We start from the raw sequence: 13,137 nt of genomic DNA, 5'->3' as shown, positions 1-13,137 counted from the left end.
TGTTTCAGGAAGTATTAATGTGACAGTTTTTAACAAAGAGCAGATGAACTCTTTGTAAACGTTATCTGTCAATCTTGCAGAGTCACCCTCTCTGGCTGTTGAACCATGGAAGAACCTTGGTGGATTTCCTGTTCGATTTCCTTATCCATGCACACAGACCGAAGTGGCCATGATTGGAGGAGAGGTAAGTGAACACAGGACAGAAAAACTTACCACTTAGAGCACTGACCCAGGAATTGTTAACATTAGGTAGAAAGAGTTTGGGGCTTTGGAGGTGGACCTGGGTTTCTACTAAATTTCAAGGCAACAGTGAGAAGTTACCCACTTTCCGGAGCCTCAGCCTCTTCATTTATGAAATGGGGTTAAGAGATTGCCTGGCATGTAGTAGTTACTTGATTCCTTTCCTTGGAAGTACAAATTTAAAAATAGAAGAATGCAGTTAGCAGACTTTTATCCCCAGTTGTACGGAACATTCAAGGTTAGTTTTACTAAATACCTTTTGCAGATAAGCAGAAATGTAATCTTGAATATAGTATTTAGTAGGTTGTCATTCATCAAATATTAAAACACCTATATTTGTGGTGAGTGGTAGGATAGTTATAAAACAAAAGAGCTGTCTCATGCCTCTCTTTAGGACTTTAAAATCTATCAATAGAGGTGTGATTATCCCCTCTGATGAAAGGAAAATAAAGGAAATGAGCAGGGTGTGATGTTAGAGGGTAGTGAGTACTGGGGGCTAATTAGAGCGTGGTAGCTGTGAAGATGGGGAGACCTACTTTGGAGGTCAGGGAAAGCTCTGAGTGATGGTGTGTGTAGTGAGATGTGAACAAAGCAAGCTCTATCCCTGAGAAAGGGAGAGTGTTTCGGGGAGAAGGAACTGTGCACACCTTGAGTTTGGAAAGAAAGAGCTCTGCTTATTCAAGGAACTGAATGGAAGCTATGTGGCTAGGCCTTAGAGGCCACAGGAAAGGGTGTGGAGTTGTTTTTTTTTAATGTAACAAAGATAGGAAAATTATTAATAATTTTTAATCAGCAGAGTCTATGATCTGGTTCATAGTTTGAAAGGTTTCTCTGGCTGTCCAATGGAAAGTAGGTTGGAAAGGAATGAGAGTGGAAGTGGTTGTTGGTGTGAAGGCAGTGAGGGGCAGAATGGTGATAATGATATATGATGTATGATCAAAAAAATAGTGGCGAATGTTTATATTTTTAAAAATGTATTACAGTAAAAAACACATTGCCATTAATCCCCCTCAAAATACTCCCCCTTTGGTCCAGTTGGTTGGTGCGCAGGCTCTCAACCACAAGGTTGCCGGTTCAACTCCGGCAAGGGATGGTAGGCTGCGCCTCCTGCAACTAGCAATGGCAACTGGACCTGGAGCTGAGCTGCACCCTCCACAACTAAGATTGAAAGGACAACAATTTGCCTTGGAAAAAGTCCTGTTCCCCAATAAAGTCCTGTTCCCTTTCCCCAATAAAATCTTTAAAAAAAAAAATACTCCCTCTTGCTTCGAACACACTTATCCCATCGTTCTTGCCACTTTCTGAAGCAGTTCTGGAAGTCCTCTTTCATGAATGTCTTTAGTTGTGCTGTCATGGCCACCTTGATGTCCTGAATCATTTTGACTTTGGGAAAGAGTCAGAAGTCGCACGGTGCCAGATCCAGTGAATAAGGTGGATGAGGACACTGTAAAGTTTCTTTTTTTGACAGAAATTGCAACATACCAGAAGTGATGTGTGACATGGAACATTGTCATGATGGAGGATGATTTACAGCACACTTTAAAACACACCTTCTCTCAAACGTAGCTCACACCAGACTGACTGTACTAACAAGTTGAAACTTGTCACACACTGTTACTAAGGTTCCGTACATCACTTCCCTTATTGAAGATCCCTGCCTTTCCGTTGGATGGAACTCAGCAGCAGCATTCGCCATATTTTGTAATCATACTCGTATGTGAGATATATCGAGGAGATAGAAACGACAGGGCCTGCTGATGGATTTGGTGGTGTCATACTTCTTTTGGCACTGGACCAACCACATCTTACGTATCTATTTGAGTTCTGATTGCAGAGACTTAGATGTGAAATCACAGGTCAATAAAACTGTAGAATAGAAAAGTTAGGTTTAACTAGTTTGGTTAGAATTGTTTGTAATTTCAGTTTTATTTCTTTGCAGGAATGTGTCCTTGGTCTGACTGACAGGTGTCGCTTTTTCATCAATGACAGTGAGGTATCACGGCGTGGTTTGGTGCTGGATTCTTTTCAGGGTTGGATCCAAGTAATAAGGCTAACTTTGCCCCTTGCCTCCCTTCCCTTCTTGTAGGTAGCTTCAAATATCACATCATTTGCAGTATATGATGAGTTTTTATTGTTGACGACCCATTCTCATACCTGCCAGTGTTTTTGCCTGAGGGATACTTCATTTAAAAGTAAGTTTTCAGTGTATAAAATAGAAAATAGTTTCTCTTCTAATATCTTTTGTCCTTTGAAGCCTTGAGGACTTTTAAGTTCTTCACCGACTTTGGTTTTTTTATCATGGAGTCCTAGACTGGAGAAGACATTTAAAGTTCGTTTACTTAGACCCCAGTCTGAACTTCACATCTCAGTCAAGTCATTCTCCACCAGTTCGCAAAGACTTCCAGAGAAGGAAGTCCTTCCTTAAACAGAATATCCAAAAGCTAAACAAAAAATTTTCAGGACATTGTATTTTATAACTAATATTTTACTTTGAGTTACCATGTAGATACCAAACTAGCAATATGGTCTTAACTTCTTTGTAATCTTCCTTTTCTCACTGGCTAGCCTCCATTGTACAACTGAAGGACTCTATTATCTTGTGGTTTGTAGGAAATGGGCTCCATTTTTTCTTCTATTTCACCCCCCCCATCCTGTCCTCTCCACCCCACTGTGTGTATGTGTGTTTTCTTCTTACAAAAATGGCACTTATTATCTTTGCTTCTCACTTGCAAACAGGGAACCATTCACTGATACGATTGTAGTGTTACTGGTAGTGCTAAGAAATAGAGAAGCTGCCCGATCTTCCCTGTGTTCACATCAGTTGAGAAGTTGTGTATGTGAATGTGCATGAGGGCTCTGTGAGATAGGGCACATTCCTGGGATGAGACTGTTCATCAGAAAGGCACATGGTCTTACGGCTGAGTGGGAGAGCAGAGGAGCCTGGTTGTTAACTGCTATCTTCTAGTTCAAATAATGTGCAGTTCTAGCTGCAGTTAATGGAGAGTGGCTTGTCATGAAAATGATTCTTAAGGCTTAGCCCTTGGTGTCTTTAGCATTACAGGCAGGTCTGAGCAGCAGTCATGTGTCTAACGGGGAAACTCTGCGGAAGGTGGAGAGGGGTTCACGCATTGTCACTGTTGTGCCCCAGGACACAAAGCTTATATTACAGGTAAGCTGATTTTCCAGGCTGTGTTTCTGATTGTCATTAGGCAGTCAGTACCAAACCGAATTCTTGCAGATTGCATTGTAGACTCTTATCGTTTGTAACAATTTATTACAAAGCCTTTCCTTGCTAGGCCTCTCTGTTAGCTTTATACAAAGGAGTGTTCATGCAGACTCTGCCCAGTAAGGCTAATAGGGAAGCTTTTCTGGAAAGTCAAAATAACGATTGAGCACAAGGTTCTGCTCAAAGTGTGCTCATTTGACTGCGTTGTGGTAATTCTCTAGGAAGTTAGGTCAAGTTATGTCTCCTGGGTATTTAAATGCTTTTTATTTCATTGAAAACATTGCTGTTTTGTTTTCTTTATTTTAAGATGCCACGGGGAAACGTAGAAGTCGTTCATCATCGAGCCCTGGTTTTAGCTCAGGTTCGGAAGTGGCTGGACAAGTAAGTACCATGTATAGGACTAGTTAGCTTAATGTTATGATTTATGTGTGAAGACGGTAAGTGTTCTAGTAAAGTCTTGACAACTTAAAAGTCTGAAAACCTTCATTACAGATGTCCTCAATCATATTCTCAGGCTTTATTTTCACTTTGATTTTAATACCATATGGTGTAGTACACACTGCTAGCGGCAAGAATCATGAAGCTCATCATATAAACAGGACTTCCTAGCCTAAGGGAATCTGAGGGGCCTTTAGATAGCTTATGAACCCCGGGGAAATTGTGCACCAGACCATGTGTGTGTACTTATCCAGGCAGAAGGCCCAAGGCTTTCAGTGCATTGATAGGGTGGTCCTGTGACCCAAAAGTGCCAGAGCCACAGTTGTGAAGGAAATGATCCATTGTCTGAATCTACATGGGGGGAACTTTGTTTTAGAAAAGTTATTATTAACATTTTGTTAAAAGAAGAAAGTGGACCTAAGTGATGATTTTCTGTTGTGTGTATGTGGTGGAGTCCTTACCCCGCCCTGATGGCTGAGTCATACCTTTTAAGAAGGTAAATGAATCTGGTACCTGATTTTTTTCATTTGGTGATTTCAGAGTAAAAATTCAGTGGCAACTGCTCGGCATTTGGACTATAATGTAACTATAACTGGTTTGTATTATAAAAACAAGCAGGGTCCAGGGAGTTTAGTTTTTTGTGAAATGACTTTTCTGTCCATTCTCTATCTCTTCACAGACTTATGTTTAAAGAAGCATTTGAATGCATGAGAAAACTGAGAATTAATCTCAATCTGATTCATGACCATAATCCCAAGGTAACTTTCTGAATTTGCTTTACCCGAGCTTGCTTCAGATTTACGCTAATGTGATTTGAACTAAAATGTTTTGTCCTTTTTTGGATAGGTATTTCTTGAAAATGTGGAGACCTTCATAAGACAGATAGATTCTGTTAATCATGTTAATTTGTTTTTCACAGAATTAAAGTAAGTATTTTGAATAATTCATGAGTATCGTATCTATAATTTTTTCTTTTAGTTAAGGAAATCAAACAGGTAGATAGCTAGAGGAGAAAATTACTGTTCAGTATACATTTTTTTCCACTGTAACTCTTAGATGCCAGATGTACTGGATTTTTGCTCTTTTTCCTTTATAAAATGTCTGTTTAAAACTAAGAATTTAAAGCATGAAGGTCAGAATTATTACTTCACTTTATTTTTAGGTGTACATGTACAACTATTTGTTTTTTCTTATGAGATTAAAATCAAATGGTGTGTTTTTCTGCAGTGACTTTTTTTCTAACTTTTTAATGAGAAATTTCAAACATACAGAAAAGTTGAGAGACTTGTCCAGGGAGTATCCTGTACATAGATTCTAGAGTTCCTGTTTGTATATTTGCTTTATCATCATCATTGTTCTGTGCATTCACCATTTCATCCAGTTTTAGACAAATTTCAAGGTCATTAGAGACATCAGTCACCTTATCTCTCAATATTTCACTTTGCATAGCATTAACTAGAGTGCATTCTTTGTGTACTCTCAATTCTTTGTGTAATCTAATAAATCTGCAGGTCAGATTTATTTGTAGTGAAATGCGCAGATCGATCGGTGTACCATCCAGTGACAAACGTATACCTGGTATGCAACCTGAACCCCTGTCAAGGTCAAAAACATGTCCTTCATCTCAGAAGACTCCCCCACAGCCCTTCTTAGTCCGTCTTCACACCCTAGGCGCCAGTTTTTTGAGTTTTTAGAACAGTTTTGCATAGTCAAGAACTTTGTATAAATGGAATCATAGAGTATTTACTTTTCTGTGTAAACAAAGCTTCTTTCTCGTATATTACCTTGAGATTTCATCCATTTTGCACACACCAGTGGTTCATCTCATTTATCACTTAATAGTATGCCATTATATAAATATTCTGTAGTTTGTTTATTCATTCCCCTGGACTATACCCCGCTTGGGACTATTTGAATAAAACATCTATGAATATTAATATATGAGTATTTTGTGGACACGTTTTCATTTCTCAATAAGTTTCTCCATTTTTCACCGTATGTGACTATTTTTAATTAAACTTTCCCAAAAGCCATTTTTATTTATTCTTTCATAAGCACTCTTGGGTTTATGTTAGTAGTTTGAGAGCTGCGACACGTGTTCGGTTAATGGCCTTTAATACACACTTGTTCTTAGGGAAGAAGATGTCACCAAGACCATGTACCCTCCACCAGTTAGCAGCACTGTCCAGGTGTCCAGAGTTCCTGAGGGGAGAAAAGTAGACCTTATCTGCGATGCTATGAGAGCAGCCATGGAGAACATAAATCCTCATAAGTATGTGTGCCAGCGCTAGTTGACATCTTTTGAATAACAGAAGTGTAGAGTTGTCCTTACTTAGCTTATCGTTCTCATTCTGCTGTCCTTTACTCATTACCTCAGATACTGCCTGTCAATACTCACCTCTCACGTGAAGAAAACAACTCCAGAACTGGAAATTGTGCTGCAGAAGGTACACGAGCTTCAAGGTAGAGAGACCGTTCACAGAGAGTGTTTATTGGGGTCCCGACTGTCACCTGTCTTCCGGTCACACTGACCAGAACCAGTGTCCTGTCACAGATTTAACGTGTGACCTTTGGGTTCCCATTTTAAGACCTGTGTCATTTTTTTCTGAATATTCCCCCACAAAAAGTGTGCAAAAGAGTCAAAAGTACATATTTGTCAGGAACATTTGTTACTTTGTCATTTTGGTTACGTTGCTCTGTGTGTGGGTTTTTCCTCCAAATGTTCTGTGTTCTGACACTGACAGGAAATGCTCCGCTGGTTCCCGATGCCGTGAGTGCTGAAGAGGCCCTGCAGTATTTGCTGCTGTTGGTCGATGTGAATGAATTATATGATCATTCTCTCGGGACCTATGACTTTGATTTAGTCCTCATGGTAGCTGAGAAGTCACAGAAGGTACGTGACGTTGCTGCTGTGCCATGTTTTTGGTTCTTCTTTACGACGTCATGGTAGTGTGAAACCCTGCTCCGGATAACGCAGTGTTTGGCCCCATGTTGGCCTGTGAGTGCAGACCTGGAGGCAGATCTGTGCATATTGCTTCTAAGCCCCATTCTCTGTCTTACTTCTATGCTTATCAAAGTGTTTTGGTTGCTAGGTTGAGCAAGTGAAATATAATGACTTGGTTGTTTTTAAGATGATAGGCATATGTGTGAACAAATTCTCTTCTAATCAAGGAAATAGAACAAATGATTCACATTCCAGTTCAATTCTTTACCTTGTAACTCTTTTCTCCGGTGGAAAGTGGGAATATGGAGAATAGAAAAGTTCAGGGCCCCTAGTCACAGCCTAGCATACTACAGTGAAAAAGTTTGAGCACCACTGGTCTACATATTTTTATCTCTTTTTTTGCAGCCTGGTTTTAATCCCCTGTCATTCCTTTCTTTGTTCTTGCCAGAGTGATCTTTCTCAAAAGGGAAATTTGAGCCTTCGTTCCTCTGCATAAAATCCTTCATGGGCTCCCCTGTGCACCTAGGATGGAGTTCAGAAGCCCTAATATTGCTTAAAAACCTGTCCGTGAGCTGGTCTCTGTGTAGCTCTCTGTTCTCATCTCTTGACATTATCACTTTTACTCCTCATGGAGGAAAGGCAGTGCTTTTGTTGCCCCAACTGCCACTCTCAGCCTCCCCATTCACCTGGCTAATTCTCACGCACCTTGGTCGGAGGATGCCAAAGTGGCATCTCCCCAGTAAACCATTCTTGCCTCCCTGCCCTACCCAGCGACTGGAGGAGGTGGCCCTGTGTGTGCTTCTGCTGTGCCGAGTGCCTACCCTGCATGCCAGTGTATCTCCTCTACTAGCCTAAGTTCACTGACGTTGGGGTTTGTGTTGTGCCCTTTGTACATAGTGGATGCCTACTCATGCTTGTTGATGGAGTGTTTTGCTCAGTAGGTCTCCCCTGCATCACATGCATGAGCATTTGGTCATTTACTCTCTTGGTATTTGTCCTGTATTGTTCTTACGTGTATGCAGCCTGTCTGCCCGCTGAAATCGAAGTAAGAACGGAAAGCTGTTATCAGGAAGAACACAGCTTTCTTATGGGCATGGCACAGAGCTGGAGATGATCAGTGCCAGTGAAAACTTGTGGTCAGGGCCTCACAGTTCTGCGTCCAACTCAGTCTAATTTGGTCTTTGTTTTCACACTTGGTCTTTGCAAATGGAGGCCATGAAATGTCATGGAAACAGCTCCAAGCTCAATGCCTTGCACTTTTAGGAGAAACTCAGATGTAGTTATCGAATGTCATCTAGATGGGAACCTTGTTTTCCTTAATAACCTATGAAATAAGTGGCTATTGTGAGACTTAGGTAAAAGGTAGTTGTTATTCCTAATGTAAACTTAACACTCACATGTTAAAACATTTGTATCAGAAGTTGTATTATATAAATTGATTTTTATATATTATATAATATAATTAATGTATTAATATGGTGCATATTTTTAAGTTGCATAGCTTTGGGCTTATTGCTATCATTATAATTTTTTTATTTTAGTAAGCAAATATAATCATAAGCAATAAAGTTCTCTTATTTATGATTTTTATTTTTAGGATCCCAAAGAATATCTTCCATTTCTTAATACACTTAAGAAAATGGAACCTAATTATCAGCGATTCACCATAGACAAATACTTGAAACGGTATGAAAAAGCCATTGGCCACCTCAGCAAATGTGGTATGTATGAGGATTAGTATCTTTATTTCTGCTTCAAATTTTCTTCGGAACTAGACAGGGTATAAATTAAAATGCTAGCTTAGGAAAGACTGATTTGAATTTCCACTCCTGAAAACTTTAGGGCAGGGGTGTCAAAACTGCAGCCCGCGGGCCAACTGCGGTCCACAATCCATTGTTAATTGGCCCGCAGCAAATTCCAAATATATATTTAGTTTACTTAAACCAGGTGAGGCAATATGTACTTCACCTCGAGTGAGTGGCCCGGCTGTTTGTGTATTTTCCTGCATATGGGCCTTGGTAAAAAAAGGTTGAAAAAAGTTTGGACATCCCTGCTTTAGGGATTATGTGTCTGTGCCTTCTTTCCTCACATGTTCTGAGAAGCTGAGGATAAAGCAAATTCCTTTTAAAGACCTGAAGGAGCTCCATGGCTAAGAAAATAGAGCAGATCTCTTTTGGGTTAAAAATGATCACTTCCTAAATTCACTTTAGTGTCTCGAAATCAAAATTGGTTGATGACTTGCTCTTCTCGTGTGTTTGCAAACACCTGAGGGAAACCCAGCTTACCTGGAGCGAGATGCCCACCAGCAGTGCCCTGAAAAGCACAGTTTTAATCGTCAGTGATGGAGTGAACCAGGCACAGTGCCAGGGTCTGCTTCACCCCTGTGCCTGACCCGTGCTGGAGCCTCTGGCTTCAGCAGGTGTGAGCCTTTCCTGAGGGCTGAGGCGGGGACAAGGAAGAGTCACTTGGGGTGCTTGTTAAATATTCGGCTTCCGGCTTGCTGGGAGAAGCTGATTCAGTCGAGGTGGGTAGGACTCAGGCGTGTGTATGTTTAATAAGCTCCGCAGGTGATTCTTATTATGGAGGTTGAGCAAACACTGGGTTGAATGATCATTTCTGAGGGGGGAGGGTGTAAAAATTCCTTTCACGTAGAACTCGGATCCCGGTCAGTGTTTCTCAGCTCACAGTCTGCAGTGGTGCTCCTTAAAATTCAAATTTCTGGACTCCATTCTCTAGATCCTCTGATTATGCAGGTCTAAAAAGCTCCCTTGTGGATTTCGTTTAGGGACTATTGGTATAAATGAAATCCATTGTGCTTCCAAAATCTTAAGCTTGTGTGTGTATGAATCTTATTTCTGCAGGACCCGAGTACTTCCCAGAATGCTTAAACTTAATAAAAGATAAAAACTTGTATAATGAAGCTCTGAAGTTATATCCACCAAACTCGCAGCAGTACAAGGTGTGTGATGTGTGAAATGAGGCTCTCCTGATTTTGCTTTGTGCCATGGTTGGAAAGGAGTGACGATCCTGAGCCCGTAACTCTGTCCTTAGTTTCAAGGTCCATCTTCAAATGAATTTGCCTCATCTTGAACTTCTTATCTCAGAGAATGGCCCTGACCTGTTCCTTTTCTGAAGGGCTTGGCCCCAGGTTTCTCCTGGGAATACCATGGCAGCGTCCACACGGGCCGCCCTGCCTTCGTCCTTCCCCCACCCTCCCACCCCCTCCACAGACCAGTCTCACCGCTACATAACTGATCTTCCTAAAAAAATACAGGTCTTTCCTATTTATTTTAGGGTAAAGGGAGAACATGTAGTTTGTTTAAACAAGTATCTGTTTAGCTTTTCTTATATGCCAGATACTTTGCTTATCAGCTAAATGCGTTATATGGTTCTCATAAATATCCAATAGGTGGTGTGCACATTTACAAATGAAGAAACAACTTGCTTCAGGACCTGGGGCTCTGACGTGGCCTACCAGGGATAAGGAGCCCGTGCTATTAACCACTGCTCACTGTGCAATCATCACCATCATTTTCAGTTTGTCTGCGGAGTGCAGACATCTTTCTGTGATCTGGCCCCTTTCTGTGATCTGAGTGCTGCTTTAGCATCAGCTGCCTCTGCCAGCCCTTCGCCTTCCCCTTCCTTTAGCCCCACTGTCCTTCCAAACTCTCAGATCTGCTCTGTTGCTGCATGAGGTTCCAAAGGCTGAGCTCCCCGGGTACCCTGTTCTTACGTTGGTGGTGGCATTTATCAGACTGCTGATTTTGATTTGTCTCTCCCATCAGGCAGTGGGTTCCCTAAGGGCAGGGGCTCCGTGTTGTATTCCTTTCTGTGTGCCTGCCTAACACCGAGCCTGGGGAATAGGGAATGTGGCTAGTGGCTGCCTCTCTGCTCTTGTTTTCATTGTCTGTTCCTCTTTCCTATGCTCTCTCTGTCAGTCAGACCGACTTCTTGCTATTCCTGTCCGGATTTCGTACATATTCCTGCTGGAGGGCCATGGTCCCTTCTGCTCTCAGCCTGGGTCACTGACCCTCACTCCTCACATGGCTTCTTCTCCCCACAGCCCTCTGAAGTAGCACTCCCGTCGCGCTCTGTGCCTTGACCGCTATTATCATTACTTCATAGCCCATGTCATGTTTGTAAGTCCACGCTTTCCATCCGCAAGAGCAGGAACTTGGTGGTGGTTCTTGCTACCCTTTGGTCTTTTGTTTTTGTTTTTGTTTTTTGCTTGAGACTTCAAAAACGATATCACCCTTCCTCACTGACCCTTCACCTCCTCTTGTCACAGGACATCAGCACTGCTTATGGGGAACACCTGATGCAGGAGCAGCTCTATGAGGCAGGGGGGCTTGTGTTTGCCCGCTGTGGTGCCCACCAGGAAGCTCTTGATGCCTTTCTGGCTTGTGGCAGCTGGCAACAAGCTCTCTGTGTGGCAGCCCGGCTCCACTTGAGCAGAGACCAGCTGGCTGGCCTTGGCAGAACCCTGGCAGGTAAACACTGTCATTTAGACTCTCCAACATGAGAACTCCAAAGATTCTTTGTTTTTTTTTTTTTAATTTAATTTAATTTAATTTTTTTATTTTAGAGGCAATTTTGTACATACATCTAGGGCAGCATACCTTGAGGTATTCTCATACTCACTGATAAAAATTAATTTGGAATGTTTTACTAACTAGAGCAACAGGACTCCCAAAATGCAATGGGTTATAAAGCAATTTATTTCTCATGTGAGTACTGACAAGTCCCTCCATCATGTGGCTCTGCCGTCTCTTGGGCAGATAGCTGCAGCTGGATTAATCTCCACATCTGCATGCCATTCCTTGGGAAGGGGAAGAAGCCATACTCAAGGAAGAACACTTACCTTTAAATTGGAAATAACCTAGAAGTTACACTAGCACTTCTTCTCCATCTCATTCACCAAAACTTAACATTACGTGGTCACACCTAGTACAGTGTAACCAAATGGGCATGTGCCCTATAAGAAGGTAAAGATGAATTTGGGGATGAGGCCATTCAGGTATAGACAATAGGTCGTTGGAAACCATAATAGCAATTTTCAGAAATGAGGTAAGAGGCCAAATGTATAAGCATTTGCAGTTTGAAAGCAAAGGCATTTTAGGTGTTTCAAGGTTTAAGAATCGCCTAGACCAAGGGCAAGGCTGTAGGAGTCTGATTCTTAGTGTGGAAGAGAGGTTGAGTACTGCCTTTGAGATGAGAGGAATAGGGGTCTGGCGCTCAACTGCTTAAGGTGGGTGTATGACTGGTGTATTTTCCCCTTACTCTTTTAAGAGTCTTATAAATATTATTTATTATTTCTTTATTATTATTTTTTCTCCAAGGGAAAAAAGTAATCCTGAAAAAAATTCCAAATTACGTCCTGTTAAATGTGTGTAAGCATCCTCCTTAGTTATTTGCATTATTTTTTTCTTGGGGTTATAAAAATGTGTAAGATTACCACTTTTTCTGGCGTTTTCTGCTAATTAGATCTGTAGGTTCTTCGATAAGCCCTCTTCAATTTCCAAGCTGAACGTTTTTCAAGTTTGAGAATTTTTCAATTTTAGACCTTTTAGTTACTCATCCTGGCTTCATTGCTACTTCTCACTTAGAAACTTATGTTACTGGTAATTTATACCTTCTAGCTGTGATCTTATATTTGTTACAACTCTTAGCTTGCTCTTTGCCATGCCTTATGTTGGAGTACACCTAGTTCTCCCAGTCATTTAGCAAAAATTGGTGGGAAAGGCAGTGTTCAACGAGTTTTGAGAAAAGTTACATGGTATTTACGTCATGGGCATATTAACTTAGTTAATTTACATAAGCCGGCAAAAGAAAGAAAAGATAGCTGTTTAAATAGTGGCGGTGCCTGTACCTGTTTTGTCAGTGATAATATGGCGTGAAGATGGGAGGCGTGAACCTGCCAGCCCTTTAGTCAGCCTCCGATTCTTTGTGCTTCATAGTGTGATTAAACTGGGCTGACTGTGATTCTAGGATCTTAGGCACTGCATGACCCCAAACATAAGCCAACTACCGCCATCTAGTGCTCAACCAAAGAAACAGCGGCCTCTTCCTATTACTGTTTCCCTGAAAATAAGCCTTACCCTGAGAATAAGCCCCAGTTAAGATCATCAGCCAGAGGACGCATTTAGTATGTTATGACGATGTTCCAGAAGAAGATAACATGACTGTATTTGAATAAATGTAGATTGTTGTACATGAAAAAATAAGACACCCCTGAAAATACGCCCTAATGCATCTTTTGGAGCAAAAATTGGTGTAAGACTCGGTCTTA

The 13,137-nt window shown here is 41.3% G+C and overlaps 1 protein-coding gene across 5 annotated transcripts in view; it reads left to right on the top strand.

The window, feature by feature from the left end:
* ELP1 (elongator acetyltransferase complex subunit 1) overlaps nucleotides 1-13,137 on the top strand; it is a 61,207-nt gene that overhangs the window by 32,358 nt on the left and 15,712 nt on the right. For all 5 annotated transcript variants that reach the window (XM_081067728.1, XM_081067731.1, XM_081067729.1 and 2 more), the window contains 13 exons: nucleotides 81-184; nucleotides 2,180-2,233; nucleotides 2,327-2,432; nucleotides 3,294-3,409; nucleotides 3,774-3,847; nucleotides 4,584-4,662; nucleotides 4,751-4,830; nucleotides 6,039-6,176; nucleotides 6,282-6,367; nucleotides 6,649-6,797; nucleotides 8,446-8,569; nucleotides 9,710-9,807; nucleotides 11,137-11,338. In XM_081067728.1, coding sequence (XP_080923854.1) covers nucleotides 81-184; nucleotides 2,180-2,233; nucleotides 2,327-2,432; nucleotides 3,294-3,409; nucleotides 3,774-3,847; nucleotides 4,584-4,662; nucleotides 4,751-4,830; nucleotides 6,039-6,176; nucleotides 6,282-6,367; nucleotides 6,649-6,797; nucleotides 8,446-8,569; nucleotides 9,710-9,807; nucleotides 11,137-11,338 — 1,410 coding nt within the window. The remainder of the gene's footprint in view (nucleotides 1-80; nucleotides 185-2,179; nucleotides 2,234-2,326; nucleotides 2,433-3,293; nucleotides 3,410-3,773; nucleotides 3,848-4,583; nucleotides 4,663-4,750; nucleotides 4,831-6,038; nucleotides 6,177-6,281; nucleotides 6,368-6,648; nucleotides 6,798-8,445; nucleotides 8,570-9,709; nucleotides 9,808-11,136; nucleotides 11,339-13,137) is intronic.

Source organism: Rhinolophus hipposideros, assembly GCF_964194185.1.
Source record: "Rhinolophus hipposideros genome assembly, chromosome: 11".
Lineage (NCBI taxonomy): Eukaryota > Metazoa > Chordata > Mammalia > Chiroptera > Rhinolophidae > Rhinolophus > Rhinolophus hipposideros.
The sequence above is the reverse complement of the archived record's forward strand: the minus strand, read 5'-3'. Positions and strand labels throughout refer to the sequence as shown.